At 34.5% G+C, this 22,502-nt stretch overlaps 2 protein-coding genes, 1 long non-coding RNA gene and 1 other non-coding gene across 5 annotated transcripts; 1 reads left to right on the top strand and 3 right to left on the bottom strand.

Annotated features, from left to right (window-relative positions):
- LOC105178236 (pentatricopeptide repeat-containing protein At5g65560) lies at window positions 500-7,150 on the top strand. 2 transcript variants are annotated; one of them, XM_011101665.2, is made up of 5 exons: window positions 500-3,778; window positions 4,745-4,889; window positions 5,135-5,250; window positions 6,644-6,710; window positions 6,836-7,150. In XM_011101665.2, exon 1 carries the CDS (start codon window positions 714-716, stop codon window positions 3,525-3,527), a length of 2,814 nt encoding a protein of 937 aa, XP_011099967.1. In that variant the 5' UTR covers window positions 500-713; the 3' UTR covers window positions 3,528-3,778; window positions 4,745-4,889; window positions 5,135-5,250; window positions 6,644-6,710; window positions 6,836-7,150. The 2 variants fall into 2 exon arrangements, with proteins under 2 accessions (XP_011099967.1, XP_011099969.1); XM_011101667.2 differs by lacking the exon at window positions 4,745-4,889.
- On the bottom strand, window positions 10,249-12,002 carry LOC105178238. The gene is made up of 4 exons (XR_849124.2): window positions 11,871-12,002; window positions 10,990-11,104; window positions 10,490-10,640; window positions 10,249-10,403 (listed from the first exon to the last, which is right to left on the bottom strand). It is a non-coding gene; the product is annotated as an uncharacterized LOC105178238 (long non-coding RNA).
- Window positions 13,164-14,561, bottom strand: LOC105178404 (UDP-glycosyltransferase 91D1-like). The gene is made up of 3 exons (XM_020699150.1): window positions 13,970-14,561; window positions 13,725-13,853; window positions 13,164-13,618 (listed from the first exon to the last, which is right to left on the bottom strand). Exons 1-3 carry the CDS (start codon window positions 14,559-14,561, stop codon window positions 13,164-13,166), a joined length of 1,176 nt encoding a protein of 391 aa, XP_020554809.1.
- TRNAA-CGC lies at window positions 22,085-22,157 on the bottom strand. Its single transcript has one exon. It is a non-coding gene; the product is annotated as a tRNA-Ala (tRNA).

Here is a 22,502-nt window from a genome sequence, read left to right on the forward strand (position 1 = left end):
TGTAAGTTACTTTAGCCCCATTAAATATTTTGATAAACATTGGATCCCACATTATAGGTATGGTTAAAAATTTAACTATTATATTATAATGATTGGTTATATCTATATTAATATATAAAGAAAATTCTTCTACACTCATAAATGAAGGTTAGTGACACTGCCCCACTAATTTTTTGTAAGTTAAAAATAACTTTCATAATAAAAAAGTTATTCATTTTTTCAAAATTTACATTAATTGATAAATTATTATTATTATTTCTTTCTTTCTTTTTATCTTTACTAATATATAACGAAAAATCCTTTCGTACTCATTTTCAAAATAAAACAACTAATTTATGCAAATTTTTAAAATTTATATTAATTAATAATAATTATTATTATTATTAATATTACTATTTTTCTTTTTTTTTTACTGATATAAAAATTATTTATTATATACACGTATAAATGACGTGCAACGACAATTCATTTAGATAGGTAAAAAGAGACTGGAAAAAACGAGGGAGGGAACGAAAAGAAAAAAAGGGTAGAAAGTCCCATTTACACACAAGTGCCGCGGCCCCTGGCGGAGCCCCAAGTTGGCTGCTCCGACCCAACCATCAATCCCTACTCACAGCAGCCGCTGAACTCGAACAGACAACATAGACCGTTTTTCCCACTCTTCTCCTCCTTCGATTCATGAATCTCAAGCTCCTAACACAGCAAAATCATTCATGAATGGCGTCTTCCGCTTCTCCGCCGGCGCCCGATTCCCCATCAGAATGATACGGTCGACCGCCGTTGTCACCTTCGCACCACAACCATTCCTCGCCTCAGGTCAGTCCTCCGTTTTTGTCCTTTGCTCATTCATCAAACAACTCTCCTTTTCATTTACGCCGGAACCCATTTCGCAACTCGACTCGCCTGTAACTGACCTCTCTTCTCAACTGTTTTCCCTCCTCTGCCAACCGAATTGGCAGAAGCACCCTTCTTTCAGAAAATTGATCCCCATTGTATCCCCGTCTCTTTTCTCATCTTTCCTCTCCCAGCATCCCCATCTCAATCCTCAGATTGCCTTTAATTTTTTCGATTTACTCTCCCGTACTCCCACTTTCAAACCCAATGTACAAGCCTATGCTTCCCTTTTGCGCATTTTGATAAAGAATAAATCTTATCGGAATGCGGAGAAAACCCGGATTTTAATGATTAAGTGTTGTGAGACGGAGGAGGATGCCAGCTTCGTTTTGAGTATTTTGCGCGAGACGAATCGTTGTGATGATGGTGATTTTGGGTTTAAACTTGGTCTTAGGTGTTATAACACGCTTTTGATGTTGCTGGCACGATTTCTGATGATCAATGACATGAAATGTGTTTATAGGGAGATGTTGGATGATAAGGTGTCACCAAATATATATACATTTAATACAATGATTAATGGCTATTGTAAATTGGGAAATGTGAGTGAAGCTGAGTATTATTTAAGTATGATTTTGCAGGCTGGTTTGAAGCCTGATACACATACTTACACATCATTCATTTTGGGACATTGTAGGAGAAACGAATTAGGTAGTGCAAGTAAAATGTTCATGACTATGCCACAGAAGGGTTGTCAAAGGAATGTGGTTTCATATAATAACTTGATGCATGGGTTGTGCGAAGCTGGGAGAGTGGATGAGGCAAAGAGGCTGTTTTTGCAAATGGGTGATGATAATTGTCACCCAAATGTTCGGACCTACACAATTCTAATTGATGCTTTATGTGGTTTAGAGAGGAGGTTGGAGGCTTTGAGCTTGTTCCAGGAAATGAAGGATAAAGGGTGTGAGCCCAATACTCATACATACACTGTACTTATTTATGGTGCTTGTAAAGATGGTATGCTTGACGAAGCAAGGAAAATATTGAGCACAATGCTAGATAACAGGTTGTTTCCTAACGTAGTGACTTACAACGCTCTGATCGATGGGTTTTGTAAGAAGGGAATGGTTGACACTGCTTTTGAGATATTTGACATGATGGAGTCAAAAAATTGTAGTCCAAATGTGCGTACTTATAACGAGTTAATTTCTGGATTCTGTGAGGGGAAAAAAGTGCACAAGGCTATGGCACTTCTCAGTAAGATGCTAGAGGAAAAAATTCCACCAGATCTTGTCACATTTAATATTTTAGTACGTGGACAATGCAAGGAGGGAGACATAGATAGTGCTCTTCGCCTACTCAATTTAATGGAAGAGAAGAATGTAGTTCCTGATCAGTTAACCTTTGGTACTCTCATCAATGCTTTATGTGAAAAAGGGTGTGTGGATAGGGCATATGACATGTTTGACTCCTTAAAAGAGAAAGGGATCAAGGTGAATGAGGTTATGTACACTGCTCTTATTGATGGATACTGCAATGTGGAGAAAGTGGATGCTGCCCTTGCTTTGTTTGAAAGAATGGTTAGAGAGGGGTGCCTTCCAAACTCATATACCTACAATGTGCTGATTAATGGATTATGCAAAGTGAAAAAACTACGTGAAGCTTTAAAATTTCTTGAAAGGATGTTGGAGGACGGCATGAAACCCACAATTGTTACTTACTCAATCATTATTGAGCAAATGTTAAAGGAGTTTGACTTTGACAGTGCTTATAGAGTTCTGAATCATATGATTTCTGTGGGACTTCATCCTGATGTCTGCACATATACTTCATTCCTTCTTGCTTATTGCAATCAAGGAATGTTGAAAGAAGCAGAGGATGTGATGGCTAAGATGAAAGAGAAAGGGGTCCGACCAGATATGATGGCTTACACAGTGCTCATTGATGGATATGGACGCTCAGGATTTATCGATCTTGCTTTTGACACCTTGAAATCTATGGTTGATGCTGGATATGAACCTTCTAACTATACCTATTCAGTTTTAATCAAACATCTCTCACATGAAAAGCTAATCAATGGAAATATTGGTAGAACAGGGTTCGATGCATTTCCCAATGATGGCTCCATTAATATTGCTGATGTGTGGAAAATAATGGAACATGATACTGCTCTTAAGCTCTTTGAGAAAATGAAAGAACATGGTTGTGCACCGAATATAAACACTTATAATGCGCTCATTACTGGTCTCTGCAGAGAAGGGCGCCTTCAAGAAGCCTGGAGGTTGGTTGATCATTTGAAACAATGTGGAATATCTCCGAGTGAAGACATCTATAACAAACTAGTAGAATGTTGCTGCAACATGAGAATGTATGAGGAAGCTGTGGATTTAATTGATGTCATGCTCACACATGGACTTTTACCTCATTTGGAGTGCTTTAAGCGGCTTGTTTGTGGGTTATATGACGATGGAAATGATGAGAAGGCTAAGACAACCTTCTGTAGGCTGCTTCACTGTGGTTACAATTATGATGAAGTGGCTTGGAAGGTTTTAATTGATGGCTTGCTGAAGAGGGGGTTCGTGAATGGATGCTCTGAGCTGGTTCATGTCATGGAAAAAAGTGGTTGCACAATTGATCCTCAAACTCATGCAATGTTAATACAGGGAATTCTTGGTCAAAGAGAGGGAGAGTAGGCAGATAGCACATAATAACACATCTTAAATGGTCTAGGAATTGGCAAGACATTTTTGGTGGTTATGTTCATTGAAGCAGACAAAGGCTGTAAATTTACTGGATCCTCTGTATGCTGGTATATGTGTAATGCATGGATCTCATAGTTACATTTTGCCACAAGATATGTGGTGATGTGGTCAAAGAGCTAAGTACTGCTTCAAGGATGCTTTTCCAGGACATAGAACCATTACAGCTGGAGATCTCAGAATAGGTAAGGCCAGTGAAGTTCCTCTTTCTCAAAATCTATAGTAGTTTTTTATTCAATGCCTCATAATGCTTCTCATAGTTTCTTTCTTTTACTGCTTTTGTTTCTTGTTTAGGAGCATATTATCATATTAATTGTGACATTCTATCTCTTTTTCTTGTTGAAAAGTTGTTTGTTCATCAGTCGTACAAATCCATAGAGGTTTTGTCAATTCTGGCATGTGGGAAAAAATATTCGTCATTAAGTTTAGCAGCAAAATAATTCTTTTCATAAATATACACAGATACATCGCATGTCTGTATGTTGCAAATTTTCAATGGTTAATGTGTATTTGTCGAAGATGGGTGATGCTATATGCTAACAAAATGGGAGGTGAAGTTTATAGGCAAGCTCTCTTTTTGTAAGAGAGTCAGATAGCTTAAAAGGCTGACATGACTAGCCCTTGTAGAGATTGTGTTGTCTATGTGGCGAAAGTATTTCACTGATGCTAGCGCTAAGCTAATAGATAATGAGTTACTTTGCCCCTTCTTTTTAAATACTTGCAGACCATTAGGCATGTTTGCTCCAATCTCACAAGTCCTGAGAAGGGAAGCTAGGGATCCACTTCTGAAGGAAACATATATTTCTTCCTTCATTCCTTGTTTGCATTTTTATTCCTGTCATTTGCCAAATAAAGTTTATACTATACTATGCATCCATGACTTTTGGACCAAAAGAATAAAACACTGATCTCACACCCTTTTGACGTGTGGATGGACTGACTTCCAGTACATTGAGAGTAGTTAGTGAATGAGTTGCTCTTTCATCCTTGAGGCTCTTTAGTTGGGGAGGGGCTTGGTAGTTCCATCAGCTTTCTTGAGTTGCTTCCGGCTGGTAGTTCCATCAGCTCGACAGTTGGCTTAGCTTATCAATTTGCTATACATTTATTATTGTCCAAAGCTTAATGATTGGCTTTGTTTTCACATTTCCAAGGGTTAAATATCAGTCAGAGGACCAGTTATGCCATTCCATTCAGCTGGCAGCAAAGCTTGATTTTCAATTGCATATTAAGAATATAACGGAGAAAAGGAGAAAGGTTGACTGAGTGTGTCTCTTTCCCCTTTCTCTTTCAACATAGGTAATTTTTTCATGAATAAGAATGCTCTTTATCCTTCTTGTCATTGCTTATCTAAATTTTAATCAATTGATTACTTGATGAATTTAAATTCTATATGGATGTGGGTTACAAGAATCAATCCTGATATTTCCTTGCAATTGTATGCGGTTTTCATGGTAAAGAACGTGGATATGCAGGGGACGATAAGATTTCCACTATTTATTCTGAAAAAATGCTTGACCATTTGATACAATTTTGACTTGCAGGCAAAGCATTAGTGACTGATATATCGGTGGTGGATGCATCTGATCTTTTACACTGCTGGTACAGAGATTTGGATGTGCTGCCATATTCTGGTTTCGATGTAAAAGGAATGATACAGGTTAAGTACTTCTATAGACAGTTATACGGTAAACTAGTTTAGTCTTTCTTGCATTATATGTACAAAAGTCCCTCACAGTGACGAAACAAATACTTTGCTCTGTCTTGTTATCTATTTTGACTGTCTAAATACTTGATGGAAGCCATCAGAAAGGACTTATTCTTGCCATCAATTTTCGGACCTTATTTCCTGCAGGGGAATATAGTTTTTTGCTTTCGGATACAATGTTGTTAAGAAGTAATAAAAGGACTTCCTTTGCGCTGTACCTGCAGCATTCTTTAATCAAAGAAAATGTTTGGTAGTGGTGGCAAGGGTGAGTTGGGAGAGAAAGGCAAGTTTGATTGGTTAAAGGGGTATCAAATTTTCTATGGAGCTTATTAACAAAAAAGATAAGGTATTGAGGCAAACAAATTAAGTATTTAAACAGTGGGAAAGTCATTAAGAGGTAACTTAGGCTTGGAATGATGGCCGAGGCAATCAATTTGGGCAAAATTAGACTCCTAATGTGTGGCTGTTTCTAACAAGAAAAGTAATGTATATTTAGGAGGAAAACTGCGTGTAATAGTGTCTGAAGATATACTGCGGTGTTCTAAAGTTCACTCTAGCTCCGAATCCGTAAATATGCCTTTGTTGGATCAACTTGCATACATGCCTGATGTAATTTCTTGTTCTTATTAATGTCAAATCAATACTTGCAAAAACCAACCAATTTCAGTTCAAATACCTGATTAAATAAAAATATATTTCCTGAAGTAGGTTTCTTTGTCCATTTTATGAATTTGGATGAGACGGAGCCCTACTTTTCTTAGGCTAAATTATTTCTTACGAGCCATAGTCTTCAAAGGCAAGTTTTGATTATTTTTCTTCTGCCGTGTACTTCCATTTTTCGAAAGCACATGGATGGTGTACTGAACTATTGATCTTCTATTCAATTACCTATTAATGAATTTGGTTGCAGTAGTGAGCTACTGCTAAAAATGGTTAAACTAATACAATATTGATAAGTTGACATAACACATTTCTACTGAGCAATGAAGTTGCTCTTGGAAATGTATACCAACTTGCAATAATCTTATCACAGAGGTCCATTTTCTGCACTGTAGAGTGTAAGGGAAAAATGTGAAATTCTTCTAATTGATGTCGTATATCTTGGAAATTTCATCTCGTTAAAATGAAATGGTGGTTATTTTGATATACATTGTTCTACCTTTATCCGTTTGAGCTCAATATTTCAAGGCATCTACTATGGTTTTTATGTATTATCCATACTGTGAGTAAGATTGACTATCATTAGATTGTTAACTTGTTATCCCGTTTTAGATGTGATCATTTTTGTAGTTCATGCACATCAATATATATGTGTATCTGATACTTATCTATCTTTGGGAAGCAGGAAGCTCCTAAGATGGAAGCTTTTTAGCAATAAAAGATGAAGTTGCTTTCCAACTAAATTGGAAAAGGTAAATTAGTTATTATTTCTCGCCTCTTGATCAATTTTTAAATTGGACGATGATATAGCGCATCAATACATATCCATCTATTCTTTTGTCAGTGAGCCTACCTTACTTGATTTTTTTATTTGTAGGGATTTTCCTTCACCAAGTACATTGATAACTGTAGAATAATTTTTCTGCAATATCAACTCGCAAAGTTGTGCAGCAGAGAGCCCGATATTCGATGCTGAGAGGTCAAATTGCTTCACTACCTTCATTATGTGGTAACTAATATTCTTTTTACCTGTTCTTTTGCTGTAAAATGCTCACTATTGTTTCACTGTACAAAAAGGAGCACTATTGTTTTACGTGTACAAAACATAAATGGAAAGTAAATGTGTTGTAACGTTGACCGTCACCATCAAGTGATTTGTATGCAAAGTAGATGAAAATTGCTATGTTAAACAACGCATTTATCATGCTGCTGCTTGTTAAACTGAGAGTATCACCAGGTTATTGATCAACCATTGGCAAGAAAAAATTAAGAAAAGGTGACCCCATTTGAGTGGAAGCGCTCCCACTCGGAGTAAGGCAGTCAGAGACTTGGTACTGTTCTATTAGGGTTCAGTAGCATAACATGGTCGTTTAATACTCACTCTCAATTGAAATACTAATAAAATTCATTTACCATGAAAAATCGAATTGGATGTGACAAAGAGGAAGCATTGAGGACTAGATCCACTGGTGGTCCTATTTTATATACTGAAAGGTAATGGTTATGACTGTTTAGCTGCAGATTCATCGTGGCTTGTGATGTGAATACAGCTAAGTTGTAGCAATTTGGGGGCTCTGAGCTGATGTATTAACAACAGATTTTACGTGCCATTATGATAAACAACATGTACATATATATATATATAGAGAGAGAGAGATATATTGATGGCTTCTACCAAGTTTCCTTGTGCAGCTATAGATAAATCAAACATGCTTTTCTTTTTCCTAGTTATTGTTTTTAATTTAGTGAATATATCGGTGATTCTAAAAGGGTTTGATGAAACTTTGCTCTTCTGAAAATGAGCTATAGTAAGTGGCTGATTTCAATCATTTTGTATGCCAAAAGTGCAGTCAAGATGAATTGCTGATCTCTTTTTCCCTTGTCAAAAATTAGGGAGCATTGAGCAATTAGTGAAATGGAACCTGATGATTGAAATGATTTGTGCATGAAGAACTGCTATTTACTTTTATCATTATGCGTTTTGAGTAGGGGTGGTAGACGAGTCGAGCTGGTTTGCGAATTTGAGCTCGAGCTCAAACTCTTCTGTTCATAAGCTCATGAGCTTTTCAATTTCTTTTTTATTTTTATTTTTATTTTATGTATTTAACTCCATATTCAATACTATATCAGCTTTAATTTCAAAATTAACCATATATTATAATTATTAAGTAATATTACATATTTTAAATTTAGCTAATGATAAAATATGATATTTTTATTTATATATTTAATCTCTATACAAAAATAAACTTAATCACAAGTTAGCCCATTATTAGTACTATATATTTTTTATTTTATATTAATTATTGATTTTTTATATTATCTAATAGCTGAAGAAAATTAGGAATATATTTTTGTTAAAATAATCTGGGCTTGTCAATTGAATATAATAATAAATATTCTAAAATATTTTTTCTTTCAATTATAATTTCGAGCTCGAGCTTGAAATTATATGCTCGACCTCTGAGCTTAATGTTTTGAGCTCGTCTACACCTAGTTTTGAGATATGAATTACGTGTTAAGTTCTCAAAACTGTTGATTTTGAGTTGGCTTTATATCAAGTGAAAATATTAGTATGTGATAAATGAGAAAATGGTGCGATGGAGTGTTGGAAAATTGAGTACAGAACAGAAAAATTGATTTATGCTGTAATTGAGTTTGGCATAGTTGATATTTGAAAGAGCTGATCTTATCAACATGTGATGGGCCAAAAATATGTGAAGTTTTTGTTAAGCGTTGATTGATTGAGTTTGGACAATTGAACACTAATTTAAACATGTAAATGTTTGAAACACTTTTATAAATTCCGCAGCTGTTCAACTGTTATTACCAATAACTTATGAGAAGAATATAATCAATTGATGGTTTAAAGTGAACGATTAATTGGTGGAAGCAAGGTAAATAAATAATTAATTAGCACTATCTATATATGTTTTCTTTTCTTGTAAACTACTTTTAAATACGTATGTGATTTATACTAGAACTAATTTATATGAAATTGGACATGTGGTGAATTATTTAATTTGAATGATTATGTTATTAAAGTAAAATTAGAAAATACATTGAAATATTCTATTTGTTGAATAATGTGTTGTTTGTGTTTGCAAATGGACATGTGCTAGGACATGTTTTATGTCAAAAATTGCTTACGAGAACGGTGATATGTGAAAATGAGAGAGTAATGGAAATTGAATATTTGCGTGATACGAATATTCCTTGATGTTGTTACATAAACTATGTGGTAAAATAATGTGAAAAGAGCTATATTATGAAGGCACCATCAAATAATTTCATTGACTTAACCTTTTCTTTTTTTTTTTTTACATAATATTAACAACATATAATAAGTAGTATAATTTATAATAAAGAATAATTACACTCCTCTCCCATGAGGTTTGATGTAATTATACATAAATTTTATGTGATTTGGAAAATTATATCTAGCACCGGGAAAGTTTATTTCTATCTAACAATTAAGTACCTCCGTCAAAATTCACCGAATTTGCTGATATTAACAAAACTTACTTACACCTCTATAGCTCTTTGTAGACTTCTCCCTCCAGAATCAAATATACTCGTTTATGATATTATAATGAAGTAAACATAAGTCTATAAAATTATCATCTACTTTGAAAAAATTTCATTCACTCAACCCCCTTTTTTTTAAAAAAAATAGCATTAACAACATATAATAAGTAGTATAATTATAATAAAGAATAATTACACTCCTCTTCCATGAGGTCTTGTGTAGTTTACATAAACTTCATGTAATTTGATGAGTAAAGAGCAATATCATGAAGGCACCATCAAATAATTTCATTGACTTAACCTTTTCTTTTTTTTTACATAATATTAACAACATATAATAAGTAGTATAATTTATATTAAAGAATAATTACACTCCTCTCGCATGAGGTTTGATGTAATTATACATAAATTCTATGTGATTTGGAAAATTATATCTAGCACCCGAAAAGTTTATTTTTATCTAACAATTAAGTACCTCCGTCAAAATTCACCGAATTTGCTGATATTAACAAAACTTACTTACACCTCTATAGCTCTTTGTAGACTTCTCCCTCCAGAATCAAATATACTCGTTTCTGATATTATAATGAAGTAAACATAAGTCTATAAAATTATCATCTACTTTGAAAAAATTTCATTCACTCAACCCCTTTTTTTTAAAAAAAAATAGCATTAACAACATATAATAAGTAGTATAATTATAATAAAGAATAATTACACTCCTCTTCCATGAGGTCTTGTGTAATTATACATAAACTTCATGTAATTTGAAAATTATATCTAGCACCCATGAGGTTTACTTCCATCTAACAAATAAGTCCCTCCATCAAAATTTACCGAATCTGCTGATATTAACGAAACTTATTTGCACCTCTGTAGCTCTTTGCATAGTTCTCCCTCCAGAATCAGATATACTCCTTTGGTTTATGAAATTATAAGGAAGTAAACATAAGTCTGCTATAAAGTAATTATCTACTTTGAAATTAAAGAAAAGCCATCATACCTGATTGTAAAAGTAACCATAGAGCCGTCATATGTCAGGATGTGGAAGATCGCTCTGTATTTCAACGTCGTGGCGAAGCTGATGCTCAACCTGAGACTGTTTCAGCCGGCTCTTAAATACCACCCTTTAATGCTACAATGTGATTGCTCTGCTGAAAAGAGGACAAAAAGAACACTACAGTTTAGTAGCAAATAGAATCACGTAAGAAAATAAAGATCACATGATCTTCTTAAACCCTTCCAAAATATTAAGTTATCCAGATGCCCCTCATCAGCTAAAACATCAACGACTAAATTTGAGTAATTAATTTTAGTAGATTTACATGAATGTAATGAATAGCTACTACTCAATCTGTAAAGAAAATGATTATATTCCATACACTAATTGAGGTGAGGTTGGGCTTTTTATATTAGATTAAGTTATGTTATCCTGGAAAGCACACATAATTAATGCTCAACGGACAAGAAAATCACACTGATCTAAATTTAAACAATACTGACCATCTTTTCCTTTGCGAGATATAGTTGCCCAAACTTGCATCTACCAAGAGGCTTTTCCTATGTCAAAGTGATTGAGAGTCGACCGTTTTTTCTGTGCTGCTGCTCTCCGATGAAGCTTAAAGAAAAAAAGCAAAGTGAAAGTTAGATATCCAAAGCATGCATACACACAACCAAAATTACATTAAACTATTTGACTGTGTAAGAAAGCTTATAGTGAAAGAGACTAAATACACTACACAAATTTCCTCTCCTTCCATAAACATAAACAACAAACAGTAATGTTATAGTATTTTTCATGATATGAAGAAAATTAAAGCACTAATACTCCAATTTTTGATACCATATATATAAATAAAGTCAATAGAACAATAAACTCCCAAGACCCAATTTCCAGCCAACCAAACACAGTACAACATCTGATCTCAACAATTTAACTTACAGTACTGATCATTACGAACAATTCCAATTTTCACAACTACTTTCTGTATGAACTCCAAAACACGCTAAACCCTAAAACCAACGATTATCAACCCAAATCCCTTAAACTAAAATCCAAATTCCGGAATTATTGGAACTACAATCCAAAAGTATCTTGGAATCAACTAATCAAATAACTGAAAAGCACTCTATCTATCCTGCATTTCCAAGATCGTCATAATAGGAAACCACAAGGGGGAAAAGAATATGAAGAAGATATACCTACAGCAAAGAGGACATTAAATTACGAACAACAACAAGAAGAAGAACATTGCATGAAAATCATATTTCAAAGAGCTCATAATCACAACAACTCTTTCAAAATTTCAGAACCAAAATCATAAAAAAACGAAATCGGAACCTTAATTTCAGAACAAATAAGGAGCGCAGGTTCCTCTTTGTACCTTGTGATCTCCGTCGGGATCCCCATTTATCGAAAATAAACTCACTCAAACGTGTGAGAGATGGAGGCGAGAGGTGAGGGAGATTCGCAGGAATGGAATGAATTATGAATGAATTCACAGACATTTGTTTTTGAAATACAAGGAATAGAAATAGGGGTCTTTTTATCTTTCGCCGGCCAATGCTCCCTCCAACGGTCATATTTCAACACGTGGCATTTAATTCGTTTTTCAATTATTTTTTTATCATTAGCATTAATGCTCCCTCCAACGGTCATATATAAATTCCTCAAGTATATATACAACGAGGATATAATTTCAGCAGGGGAGGTGGATGTAATTTTGTTAAACTTTAGTGGTCTGTTTGTAATTAGATTAATTTTAAGGTAGGATTTTTATCTTGTAAAGGCTTCTTTACTTTTTTATGATGGGATTAAAGAGGCTTAGATAATTCATGATTAATGTTGGGATATTTCATGACAATTTAGTATCTTATTTACCTTATTCAATGATTATTGTGTGATAATATTATCTTGTATTTTCTTTTTATGAAACAAAATTGCTCCAAAATTTTATATATATATCATTTTTCACATCACCATCTCATTCATCTTCATCCAAAATAATATTTAATATATAATAATATTAAAAATATATATCTCAAAACAAAAATAATAATGTGTGCAATTAATTTAAATTTTAATTAATATAACCTAATGATCTTTTCATGTAACTTTGAATTAATAAAAAAAGTATAGGCAAATTGCAATTTAGCCTCCTATGTTGGTAAAAATTGACAAAACACTCCAATGTGAAAATTAACAATTTACCTTCTTCAAAGTGTAAAAAAGGAGCAAAATACTCCATTAGTTCATGCAGTGCATGTGGAACATGTGTTGCATCTGCGATTATTTGAACTCCTATCAATTAAAACACTTTGAGATTGCATTCAGTTCTTATTCCATACTTGAAAATAGAGATAATTATATTTACAGCTCTTGATCTATAGGCTGTTTACACAAGTTACTCCTATCTTTTTAGATAATTACATATATATCCACCAAAATAACAATATCACTTAAATAAATTACACACACACCCCTAAAAACTTTAGCATCATCACACAAACTATCTCTATTTTTTTTGCTGTTAGTGTTAATTTTTATAATTATACAAAAAAACAGAAATGATATGTATAAACAGACCACAAGTCCAAAGATGTAAATGTAACTATCCCTAGAAAATATGCATGCGTACAAAGTAAATAACTAAGCAATCCAACGTCCTACCCCACTTCTATACATGATTTTCAAGAAACTCAATGGCATTGTCTATGTATCGACTATGCAACTCTGTATCACTAAATACTGTGCTCATTTCTTGAGCTCTCCCCCTGAATTTCCTTCCCTCTTCTTGGAGCATCACGAACTTCACCGATTCAGCAACCGAGTTTCTTGTGTAGGATCCATCTTGCTCGTTTCTTGGAATTTCTCTTCCTAGCTGATTCTTAACAACAACCCTAGAATTCAAATCTTGATCCACCAGAAACGGCAGTGTAATCAAAGGGTGACCAAACATGAGTCCCTCCACAATGGAACTCCACCCACAATGCGTTAAGAATCCACCCACAGACTCGTGACTTAGTATCTTCAATTGAGGAGCCCAACTCCTCCAAACGATCCCTCGACCGCTTACTCTCTCCTCAAATCCTCTCGGCAGTTCTATGGGGTCGGGCTCCGATGCTTTTCGTACTACCCAAAAGAAAGGCACCCCAGTAACTCAAGCCCGTGGGCCAACTCAACGAGCTGATCTCGACTTGGAGTCACTTCACTACCTAGTGCTACGTAAACTACGGACCCTTTGTTCTGATGATCAAACCAGTTTTTGATCCAAGTCCATATTTCTTGATGCCATCGTTGTTAATGCTATGATCTTGCACTTTAGGTGGCATCAATCCTAGTGGAATGACTGGCCTGTGATGAAGCTCTTCAAGCAAAGCCAACCATGCTCGTTCAAACTCATAGCAGTGCCTCGCAAGAATTGCTTCACATCCAATTATGACTTTTCCGAGACGATAAAATCCGAAAAACCCGTCTTATTACCCGGTCCCGACCCGAAAATCCAGTCAGCTTCGTAGCGGCGATAAGCCACCTTGGTCTGGAACTTGACCCATTTTGGCGGGACCGTGAAGTCTTCGGGCTTGGTCCGATCGTCGGAGCCGTTGACCAAGGCATCAGCTGGTCCGAAAAAAGCTAAGAACCAAGCGTTGATGTTCAAGAAGAAGGCCCTGGAAATCCCAAGCCCGGCCGCAACTGGAGGCAGCCAGTGTGCTGCAAAGTCGTAGATGATCCAATCCGGGCGCGAATCCTCCAAGAAACGGGTCAGCCCGGCTTCGAGGCCGTCGAAGGCTGTCTTCAGATGGTCCATTTGTCCGCCATGGATGTCCATGGTGGCTTCTGCATTTTCTGGGAGCTCAGCGATTCTTGGGAGTGGGATTTTGACCAGAGCTATGGAAGAAGATAAATGTGGAGGCAGTTTTAGGAGGCGATCGATGTTTCTCGGGGTGGAAATGAATGAGATTCTGTGACCCCTTTGAGCTACGTGCTTGGAGAGTTCGAGATATGGGATTATGTGACCGAAGGCAAGCCATGGGAACACTGCTATGTGGAGGGGTTGGTGGTCTTTGGCCGCCATGGATGTGTGGAGAATATTGTGAGGGTACGCATAGAGTTGATGGCGTTGGGCTATTTCTTTAAGTCCTAGTATTTTTGCACAAGTCATGTAATCATGTCTACCCAATTTTTTACAGTAGTTTTGTTTGATACTAGAACATTTCATTTTGCGTGTTTCACGTGTAAAACATATACTATTAAGTGATGAATATATCTGATAGGGAGAATCCCAATTTTAATATGAAATATCGAAAATACTTTTAACGAAGGGTATTTTTATTATCGTATAGGCGGATCTGCGCATCAAGGATAACGGGTCGGAACTCCATCGTTTGGACCCGTTTATTTATGGAAGACCTTGATACATGGATCGTCCGATCTAGGACGCCCATACCTCAGATATCGACACGTGGCCCAAACAATAGTAATCACATGGGTCTTATAAATACACCGATGCACTGCTTCAGAGGTAACTGAGTTCTTATCATTTTCGACCTATATTAACCAGATCGTGCATTCTTACTTTGAACACCACTAACTTGAGTGTCGGAGGGTCGTTGTCGGGACGAACCCGACGAGTTTCACGTTCTTGTTTTGTTCTGAAGAACCATCACTCGATCTTTTGAGAGTAAGTAGCCAGCTTCTAGATCACCATTCAAGGTCGCGAAATTCGAGCAAAATTAATATCATTCATTAGGGATGAAATGTATGTTTTGATTATTTGGTGTTTTTGTTTTTTAATTTTTTACAATAGTATTTTGATCTTATATCTTTTTAATATTTGTAGTTCTAGTTATTTTTTTGTCGAAGTTCACCATTCTCTCTCTCAAAAAAAAAAAAAAAGAAAAGAAAAATACTAGTGTCTCTCATGTGACACTTTAAAATTGGGGCTAGCTTTTGTTCATATTGGCCTATTTCTGCCAGTAGTTTATGTCGTTTAACTTTTTAGAATAGTATTTTGGCCTATATCTTTTAATTTTAGTGGTTTCGGTTCTTTTTTCCACTAGATTTCACCCTTATCGTTGGTGGAGATGAACTCCAGTGAACAAAAGGACTGAATTATGAAAATTGAAAAAGATGTACAACCAAAATGTTATCCTAAAAATTTAAAAAATAAAAATACTAAATGGTCAAGTTACGGGACCAAAAATTCATTTCATCCCACTTACATTAGCTACACAAAGTATTAAGTTTGTAATTTAATTTATATTTCTATCATTAAAATATCAATATATGTAATTATATTTTCCAAAAAATCATGACGATAATTGTTTTACTTGACGAGGAAAGTTTTGTTATTTGTAATCAATTCTAAATTTAATTGCTACTGTTAAATAAAAACTTAATCCTTAAAAATTAAATTTTGCATTTTATATTTATTAATTATTACTTTTAATGATATTTGTATTAGAAAAAATTAATGTGGAAGTAAACTATAATATATAAAAATAGTACATATGGAAGGCATGTCAATAAGCTATACCAACTCAGTCCAACTTGGCCAGGCGGATAGGAGTGATGGGAGGGGTGTGCGGTCTGTTTGGTGTGGAGGAAACAATCACCGGCGAAGCAAAATTTAATTAATTAATTTAAACAAATACTAAATTATTTTTAAAAAAATTAGTATATAATTGCTTTACAAATTAAATACAAAATATAGTGATATAAAATGTTTGTTTCCCCTGTGATTGAGCAGGTATTTTCTGATGCCCATTTCAATCCTCTATTTTACAGGATATATAAACTAAATATGTCAAGTTTTTTCAATTATGGGACATTTTTGAAAATCTCGTAAAGCATAAGATTACATATGTTGAATTTTCCCAATTTTAAAACTATTTTAAAAATTTCGTAAAACAAAAAACTAAAAATATTGAACCCCTTATCTTATAGGACTAACATGTTACGCTAACAATCACTTCTTTTAAAATAAATTATTCCAAATTAATTCTACCGTAATAAAAATTTTTATAATTAATTATGCAATCGCCAAACCAAATTAATTCTACCCTAATAAAAAATTTTATAATTAATTATGCAATCGTCAAAACCAAATTATTTCAAATACAATCATTCTTTCAGCTACTCCATTTTGCTATGGGGTCTATGGTTCTATGCCTTTTAATTCTAAATGTATTACACAAATCAGAAAACTGTTGATTACAGAATTCTATACCATTATCCATTCTCAAAGCTTTCATTACTAACTAGTCAGATTTTTCACTAAGGTTCCAATTTTTGAATTTTTCAAAAACTTCGGATTTTTGTTTTATCAAGAACACAAAAAATTTTCTAGAAAAATTATCAATTATAATCAGAAAATACATATTTCCACCATGAGTAGCAATATTAGTAGGTCCCCCCCATACATTAGCATGAACATAATCAAGTATAAAAGATGATGATGAGGGATTTGGGTGAGGTGATGCAAGAAAATGTATCTTATTTTGTTTTCCTAGTACACAATCATCACGTAAATCCATTTTGTTTATTTTATCAGTTAAGACGCCTTCTTTATGTAATAATTCTAGATCTTTTATATTGATGTGGCCTAATCTCTTACGCCATAAACTAGATTTATCATTTTCCAGAGCAGTTGCAGCAAGAATATCATATGTCACATAACAAACATATAAATTTCTTTTTCGTTCAGCTTTGAAAAAACAACCATAGACCCTTTCATTATTTACATAAATATTTTTCCTATCTACCCTCAAGCCCTTCTTCTTCTAGGGCAGCACAAAAAATAAAGTTATGGCATAAATTAGGAAGCGCGCCTTACATTTTTTTTATGGTTAACTTATAACCATTTTCAAAAGTTAAACATATGTCACCAAGACCTTTTATTTCACAAAGTTTTTCATTAGCTATGGATACACAACCCAAATTTTCATATTTATAATTTGTGACAATTTTACTAAAAAGACTCATATGAAAAGTACAACCAGAAACAAGTAACCGTTCATTCATATTTAAAGAAGATTGAACAGAATTAACATCACAAACCATATAGACTTCTCCAGAATTTTCTTCAGTAATTACATTAACATCTTCTTTATTTTTATCTCTTTTTGGCTTTTTACAGTCTTTTATATAATGACATTTACCACCACAATTATAACATCTTCTTTCTCTAGATCTTTCATCCCTATTTCTAGACTTTGATCTACTTCTACTTCTACTCCTTCCTTTACTATGTCTTCTATATTTATATTCAGATTTCTTACTTTTCTGTTCTTCTCGATTTACCTCATTTTGAACCTGACTAGATTTATTAGTTTTAAGGTCTATTTTTTTACTTTTTAATCCATTAATTATAGTATCTAAATTAACATCATCTCTACCATATTTTATAGCAGCTTTAACATCACTATAGGCTTCAGGAATAGCATTTAGTAAAACAATAAGGGAATAATCATCAATATTTTTTTATCTCTAGTTAATTTAATATTCTGAATTAGTTTTTACAGAAGATTGTGCATTTAGAAAATCCTTATACAGACTAATATTACATAAATATTAACGAATGATTACAAATCTAAAAGAAGCAGTAAATTAAAAATAAAAAGTATTTGGCTCAGGTGCCAAATCCAGTAGAGGGGAGACCGAAACCACCAAGACTGGTAACATCTCATGATTGCTAAACTCAGAGAACCACCAAAGCTCTGTTCAAAGAGGACCATTCAAAACTACTCAGATTTCCACTCAGGAATATGTTTAGAAAGAACTATTAATTGAAAGGCAAAAAGGGATAGAAGGATTCTAGTTCTTAATATCATTAGAAACTAGTAGAGATTTATATAGGGGAAGACATTAATATCAGAGAGCGAGAAGAGCAATGGAGGAAGAAATCGAGAAGAGAGAGAAAGAGAGATCTTTGAAAGAGATGAGGAAACGGTGAAATAGGATTGGGGTACTTCACCAAGCAGCATAAGTAAAAGAGGTACCGAGTCAGATGAGTGGGCCGGGTAGCTAAGATGGGCTGAGCCGAAGAATGGGCCAAGCTGATGAATTTGAGGTGAGCCACTGAGGTGAAGGTTGGGGTGGTTTAGGCTGGGCCTACCTAAAAGGGTCAGAGACCATTTTATAATAATAGATTTAGTAATATAGCGTACAAAAGAGAATTTAACATCCAAAATACGACTTAAATATTGGGGGAGTATTGCTAACATGGGATACAAGGTAGAAAATTCAAAGACCTTGCTGTTCAAGCTATGGATTATAGCCTAACATTCCCCTTGCAACTCCCCATGCATACCTTAGCCCCTAATTTTAGAGCCCAGTTTCGCTGTGCACCTATGTGCCACTGCCTTCGTCTGGTTAGGGTAAGTGAGATTTTGAGCAAAGATAATCCGCCAAGCTATGAAGTCAGCAAGCTCGTTAATAAGGTCCAATCTCCAAAAGTTGGAGGTCGCTCAACCCTTGGGCTTGGATGGAAAGCAACAAGCTCTGAACCTTAACAAGAAGGAAGTGTCGAACTATACCCGACGTGAGCATTCCGGTGCTCAAGTTTGATCTTGTAAGGGATTAATTCGTAAGTTTGTGTAATGTAATGTAATATGAGTTGGCTCATGAATACTTACCTTAACTTTTATAAATGCTTAGGGTATATATATAGAAACCCCATTTGTACGGATGACATCTGTCCTCCTAAGTGATGTATGCAGGTGTTCTTCATCCAACATCTTCCCTGACTTATGTACTTTGTCGATTTTGAAGGGCCTTATTTGTTTTTGGGCCCATATTACCATTGGGATATTTTGGGTTCCCTATTAGGTTTAGCTTTATCACCTTGGCTTGGCATGTTTTAATCATTTCACTAGTTTCGTGCAAGAATTCCAACTCCCCTAGCATTTAGGGACTTGAATATAGCACCATAAAGTTCACAATCCATCTTCCTTGGAAAGGAGGGACCTTGTCAGACTGCCAATATGTTACCATCCTACTTTGATTAGAATTTGTGACTAGAAAGTCAATATGATTGATGGTTTTGGGAATTATTTAGCAATTTTTGTTGAAGTAATATTGTCTTGATAAATATAGTAAGTATTCATACTTGACACTATGTGTTTATTGTACTTACTAATTACATTCAATGGTGTTATCATTACAACAAATATCCACAGACTACCAGATAACCGATTTAGTTAGGCTGCACATTGGATGACAGTTATGAAACTAACTTGTGAGAGTTGGTCTGAAGTATTTCAAATTGAGAATCCCAAGATTGGGTATCGAGAGTTTTATAGAGACTTACACTAAGTATTTCATTCATTGGATGAGTGATGTATTTTATCGACGACAGAAGTTGGGCGTCCATAAAATTTTAGAGGGTTAGTTGATAAAGTTATCGAGCTGACTGAATTAATTCATGGGAATCGTCATATAGAAGCATTGGATGCTTGGTCAATATGATTAGGATCCTTAGTTTCGATAGAATGGGATTAATCATCGAACTTGAAGGATTATGACAGTCGCATGCACATGATAACTGTATCTTGGATTTGGCGAGATATGACTATGTCTTGGACGTGGTCATTATAAGCCTTGTCTGGTGCAGTTAGAGAATGCAGTGGGATAGTGGATTCCATGATAGAATTTGTCTCCTGTCAATATGTGACAGAATATTTTCTATGCGCTTTGAGATAATTTAGACTTCTTAAATCTTTTTGGACAAAGCGATTGATCGAATATGGAATGGTTCTTTCTGCAGTCATTTTGGTAACATATTCATTCACACTCCAACTCTCATTCTCTCTTGATTTCTACTCTATTTTCAGTAGACGTTTTGCACTCTGCATGATTTTAATCACATTAACACTAATTTCAACAATTAGCCTTAATTTTATCCAGGTTTTCCCTTTCATTTCTTTATTAAACACATTACTGACTTAAGCATCATAATCCTAGCATCTATTTATCGTTTAGGTTCCCAATAATCTTGGAATTATGGTAAATATCGTTCGATCATTGTGGCATTGTTGGATTTCGGTATGCATCACAATCAATAAGGAGGTATTCATTGACATTAACCAAGAAGATTTGAATAAAACTTGATACTGACCCTCGATTAACTTATTACTGACTTATTTGTAAATTAATTTTTTTTTCTGACTAAACTACCCTTGTAACGGTGAAAATATATCTCCTAGCATGCATTATCGTGTGAAAATATATAAAGGTAATTTGATCATAAGTAGATTTATTTAACCTGTACTAAATAAGTAATAAGTCAATTAAGAGTAAATATGAATTTTCATCCGATTGTTTCGTTAATTAGGCAAACTCGATGAATTTTGATTTATAGAAAAACTTATTTATTAGATGAAAATAAATTTCAAAAGTAACGAATATAATTTTTTAAACTACACAATTTTAAGCGAAGGAATGGGTGATGGGTTGTAGCTAAGAGGGTCACAATTTATAGAGGGTGATGGGTTGTAGTTAAGAGCCTTATCCCTTCGGATAGAGGCTTAGGCGTTAATTAAGAGGTGAGGCCACACTGATTACATAAGTGGCATACTCCAAAGACCAAATTGGTTCCATAAAGTGGCTCAGCCGAAAGACCAGCTCAGAGCATGCAATGCACCACACACTTCCATGTGATAGGCTGCCACACTCACCTTCCACGTTATGCAAACTAATGCCACTTCCTGAGAATTTTAGTTAGTTTTTTTTCTCCAAACCCACATATATTTACCTCATATCGAGCCTGAAGCTGAGCCGTTGTGGACCGGAGGTATTTATTATTTTATTCATTTTTTATATCACATGAGGTAAATTGTATTTATCTGATCGAATCAGAAGTTGGGAGGGTGGATCTGTGGTCGCAATTCCAACAAGCTGCTCTCGATCTCGTCCAATCTGAGAATCAGAAAACACGTTAAACTAGTCGGATTGGTCCCCGACAAAGAGGCTCAAGTCAGAAGATAGGTCGAAAAGATGTAATTACGAGTTTTAAGGTTGCATAAGAATGTGAAAATTACCTTCTGTCAGTCAGAGTTCTCTATATTTATATAACCAACACTTGCTATAATGAGCTGCCACGTGTCATGATCATGAGCATCGAATCTTTTAATCGAACGGCATGCCGCTGATTAAGCGTCTGGATCGCGCTTAGGATCAGGATCCGTGATTTCTTCCATAAATCACGCTCATGGATTTGTCTCTTGCCATATCTGCTGATAAGTTGACTTAGAGGGGTGAAATTCTGCTTTTACCCTTAATGAGAAGCATATTGGTCTTTTAATATTTTCTCCCTCATCAGATATCACATGAGGTAAATTGTATTTCTCTGGTAAACTATATGAAAGCCCATTTAAATAACAATCTTATGTGTAAGTGTATTGAAGTAATTATTACCGAAGATAAGAAACTAAAGTCTAAAGTTGGTATAAAGCAAAATGAAGATTCAGTCTTGAATAGGCATAAAGGGAGATTAAAAATTTCGGTCGTTGACGTTTATGCTTTGCTGTAAACGGGAAGAAACTTCATTGCCCAGCAAATCAACTACAGAAATCAGAGGAAATAAAAGAAAGATAAAAATGGAGGTGCGGGGAATCGAACCCCGTGCCTCTCGCATGCGAAGCGAGCGCTCTACCATATGAGCTACACCCCCATCAGATGTTAAAAACTTTATATCTAAATTATTTAACAATATTTGACTATAAACATTTAAATAAACATTACAACTATTCAAAATGAAATCCTTAAACTCTCTTTTAATTTTATTACATTTTTCGAATACAAATTTTATTTTCTTTAATTATACATATAATATATATATATATAATTAGTTCAATCTAGACTCTTAATCTTTTTATAAATTTAAGATTTAACGGTTGGAATTAATTAATTTGATTACGATTAATATACACTAAAAAAGATCCAACGGTCATCAAAATAAAATATATATATATATATATATGGAGATAGATAGATAAGGGCAAAAAGGCAAATAAAA

This window comes from Sesamum indicum, linkage group LG15 (genome assembly GCF_000512975.1).
Source record: "Sesamum indicum cultivar Zhongzhi No. 13 linkage group LG15, S_indicum_v1.0, whole genome shotgun sequence".
Taxonomy (NCBI): domain Eukaryota; kingdom Viridiplantae; phylum Streptophyta; class Magnoliopsida; order Lamiales; family Pedaliaceae; genus Sesamum; species Sesamum indicum.

What these genes read in the sequence shown, in the direction of transcription:
- LOC105178236 (XM_011101665.2), top strand. Translation starts at nt 714, where the DNA reads ATGAATGGCGTCTTCCGCTTCTCCGCCGGCGCCCGATTCCCCATCAGA.
- LOC105178404 (XM_020699150.1), bottom strand. Translation starts at nt 14,561, where the DNA reads ATGGCGGCCAAAGACCACCAACCCCTCCACATAGCAGTGTTCCCATGG. An exon ending in GATTTTCGGGTCGGGACCGG is followed by an intron (nt 13,854 to 13,969) that starts GTAATAAGACGG and finishes CTTTGCTTGAAG; the next exon opens with AGCTTCATCACAGGCCAGTC. An exon ending in TTTGATCATCAGAACAAAGG is followed by an intron (nt 13,619 to 13,724) that starts GTCCGTAGTTTA and finishes TCTTTTGGGTAG; the next exon opens with TACGAAAAGCATCGGAGCCC.